Here is a 3,324-nt window from a genome sequence, read left to right as displayed (position 1 = left end):
GCGTTCTCGGGGTAGCTACCAATGGAAACACAGGCTTTCCCAACCGGCTGCAGGGAGTGGCCCGTCCCCACCGCAGATTGCCCCATAGCCCTGTTGCGCTGTGGCCAATCCCAGCCCGGGATTCCACAGCCAGTCACGGCGCAGAGTCGCCGCGAGGGCCAGAGAGAGCAAGGCGGCCAATGAGCGCTCAGGATCCTCCCTCTGCCCGCCCCAAGGTGAGAGGAGGGAGCGGGAGCGAGATCACTCAGCCAATCGGGGACCAGAGGATCTCAGTATCTGGACTCGGATTGGCTGGGAGGCTAACCTCGGCGTGTCGATCCAAGTGCCTTCTCCCGGCGCCCACCCCGACGCCCTAAGGCCCCGCGATTTGACCCACTCCCCACTTCTATCCCGGACCCCCACGTACGGAGTAGATACTCCGCGCTGTCGTGGTCGTAGTCCGTGTCCTCCGGGAAATGATTGATCTTCACGCAGACGCCTCTTTTCAACCCTGGAGGAGCGGGGAGGGCAGTGGTGGGGGTGGATACTTCAGGGTTGGAGGCGGGGCAACCCCACTGACAACCGACCCTGCCCTTCCCCAAATCCCTTCTCTCTCTGGGCAGCTTGGGAGACGGCAAGTCCCGGCTCCTGAGCCCGACTCGTGATATGGGACAAACTTTGAACTTCTGTGGTCTCCGTTTCCCCGCCTGTTAAAGAACAGAAGAAAAGCAAGAAAAAAACCCAAAGTCTAACATCCAGCACTCACTGCAAGGCCACAGGACCTTGGCCCTGTAAGCTGGGCTAAGTTGCTCCAGTACTATGGATTTCCTGCTCCCACCTCTATAAGAAAGAGGGTGTTGTTGGCTTCAATAATAGCAGGGCGCTTCCCACCTCTCAATTGGTTGAAAAGTCTGGAAATGCGTGGGAAAAAAAAAAAAAACAAGGAAAGGGATACGGAAGCCGGTGAGGACTACATTTCCCATGAGACCCCGTGAAGTCTGGAGTCCAGTTGTGAGAAGAGCAGTCGCAGTGGATCATGGGAGTTGTAGTCTCCAGTCCTGTAGGGGTGGAGTGGGGAGAGAGGGAGAGAGCTTCCAGTCTCTTTCTGCAGGGAACCTGGAACCTTCTGGAGAGAGATGGAGTGGTTGAAGCAAGCAGAGGTGTGTGAGGGGTGGAGTATGCCTCTAGGGGTCATGCATCCTCATCTCCTTCCCCTCCTAAGATGCTCATCCTCAGCTATTTTCTCATCCTTGGGAACAGTTAATGTTTTACTACCTCTAGCACATAGCTGGAGAAAAAAACTAAAAATATAAATATAAATAATGTAGTTTCCTCAACTGCGCAGTTCTGTCCAGTTCTGCAGGCCTGTGCCCATGCTGTGGAACATTCTGCTCACATTCTTTGCTGATGTAGTACTTTACCTGCAGCCGGCAGCTCTGGAGGCACCTTCTTGAGGAAGCTTTCCCTAGACACAGACACATATGCACACTCATTCCTCCCACCAAACTTGGGTCAGTTTCCTGCTCTGAGGTGCCCCGTAGGACATGCATTAGTTGATAGATGATCTTCTTCGTCCTCAGCAAGCTGGGAGTTCCTGGAGGGGATAGGGCATGGGAGTCCGATTCCTCTGTGTGTCCCAGCATTTCTTGGCACTAGGCCTGGAACACGGGAGACCTCAAGAAATGAGGGCTGAGGCCAGGCACAGTGACTCACACCTGTAATCCCTGCACTTTGGGAGGCCAAGGCGGGTGGATCACTTGAGGTCGGGAGTTCAAGACCAGCCTGGCCAACATGGTGAAAACCTGTCTCTACTAAAAATACAAAAATTAGCTGGGCTTGTTGGCAGGTGCCTGTAATCGCAGCTACTCGGGAGGCTGAGGCAGGAGAATCGCTTGAACTCAGGAGGTGGAGGTTGCAGTGAGCCAAGGCCGTGCCATTACACTCCAGCCTGGGTGACAGAGTAAAACTCTGTCTCAAAAGAAAAAAAAAAGTGAAAGAATTGAGGGTTGAATGAAGAATGAATGAATGAATGAATATAAGCATAGCAGAAGGTGAGATCAGAGGCAGACCATGACCAGCAAAGGAAAGTAGGGGAAAGAATAGGGATAAAGGAGGAACTGGAAAGAATTAATATAAGGGAGTGAGTAATATTGCCAAGAGCTAATGTGCGTTGGGTGCTTCCTAGGTGGGCCAACTCATTTGATGCTCCTAAGAGTCCTGTGAAATAGATCATGTGGTTTGTGTCCTGCAGTGGCCAAATGTTAGGTATTGGAGTGTCTCCATTTTTTTCATTTTTTATTTTCTATTTTTTGAGACAGGGTCTCCCTCTCTTGCCCAAGTTTGGAGTGCAGTGGCACAATCTCAGCTCACTGCAACCTCTGCCTCCTGGACTCAAGTGATCCTCCTGCCTCAGCCTCCAAAAGTGCTGGGAGTACAGGTGTGAGCCACTGCGCTGGCCTCCGCCACTTCCTTATTCTGTGTCCTTGCTGGTGTTACATAGGCCAGCTTGCTTCAGTTTCCCCAGCTATAAAATGAAGAGAACAGGCGCTACTTCATGGGACTGATATGAGGGATTGGGTCTAGGTGGAGATTTAGCACTTCGCCTTGAACACAATTAAGTGCTCAGTTGATAGCAGCTGATATATGGCACCCATTACCCAAACGTGGAAACTGAGGCACAGGAAGGGGTCACCATTTCACAGCTGATGGTGGCAACAAAAGTCAAACACACATCATGTATGTGAGCATCTGGGCTGTTCAACACTGTATTACCAGCATCTAGAACAGTGCCTAGTGCATACTGAGTGCTTAATAAGTATTTTTAATGAAAGAATGATTGAATGGGCCAAGTGTGGTGGCTCACGTCTATAATCCTAGCAATTTGGGAGACCAAAGTGGGTGGATCACCTGAGGTCAGGAGTTTGAGACCAGCCTGGCCAGCATGGTAAAACTCCATCACTACTGAAAATACAAAAGTTAGCCGGGTATGGTGGCATACGCTTGTAGTCCAGCTACTTGGGAGGCTGAGGCAGGTGAATTGCTTGAATCTGGGAAGCGGAGGTCGCAGCAAGCTGAGATTGCACCATTGCACTCCAGCCTGGGTGAGAGAGCAAGACTCAGTCTCGAAAAGAAAAAAAAAGAATGATTGAATGGGTCCACAAGCACATGAAAAGATGCTCAATTTCACTAATCATTGGGGAAATGCAATCAAAACCACAATGAGATACCATCTCATATCCTTTAGTATGGCTACTATTAAAAATAAATAAAATAGGCCGGGTGCAGTAGCTCACACCTGTAATCCCAGCACTTTGGGAGGCCAGGGTGGGTGGATCACAAAGTCAA

At 50.7% G+C, this 3,324-nt stretch overlaps 1 protein-coding gene across 1 annotated transcript in view; it reads right to left on the bottom strand.

The window, feature by feature from the left end:
* Positions 1-3,324, bottom strand: part of CACNG8 (calcium channel, voltage-dependent, gamma subunit 8) — a 37,465-nt gene that overhangs the window by 11,812 nt on the left and 22,329 nt on the right. The window contains 1 exon segment of the mRNA XM_011959393.1: positions 407-490. Within this exon segment, the coding sequence (XP_011814783.1) occupies positions 407-490 (84 nt within the window).

This window comes from Colobus angolensis, unplaced genomic scaffold, assembly GCF_000951035.1.
Source record: "Colobus angolensis palliatus isolate OR3802 unplaced genomic scaffold, Cang.pa_1.0 Scaffold490, whole genome shotgun sequence".
NCBI lineage: Eukaryota > Metazoa > Chordata > Mammalia > Primates > Cercopithecidae > Colobus > Colobus angolensis.
Note: the sequence above shows the minus strand (reverse complement) of the source record. Positions and strands in the feature narration are given on the sequence as shown.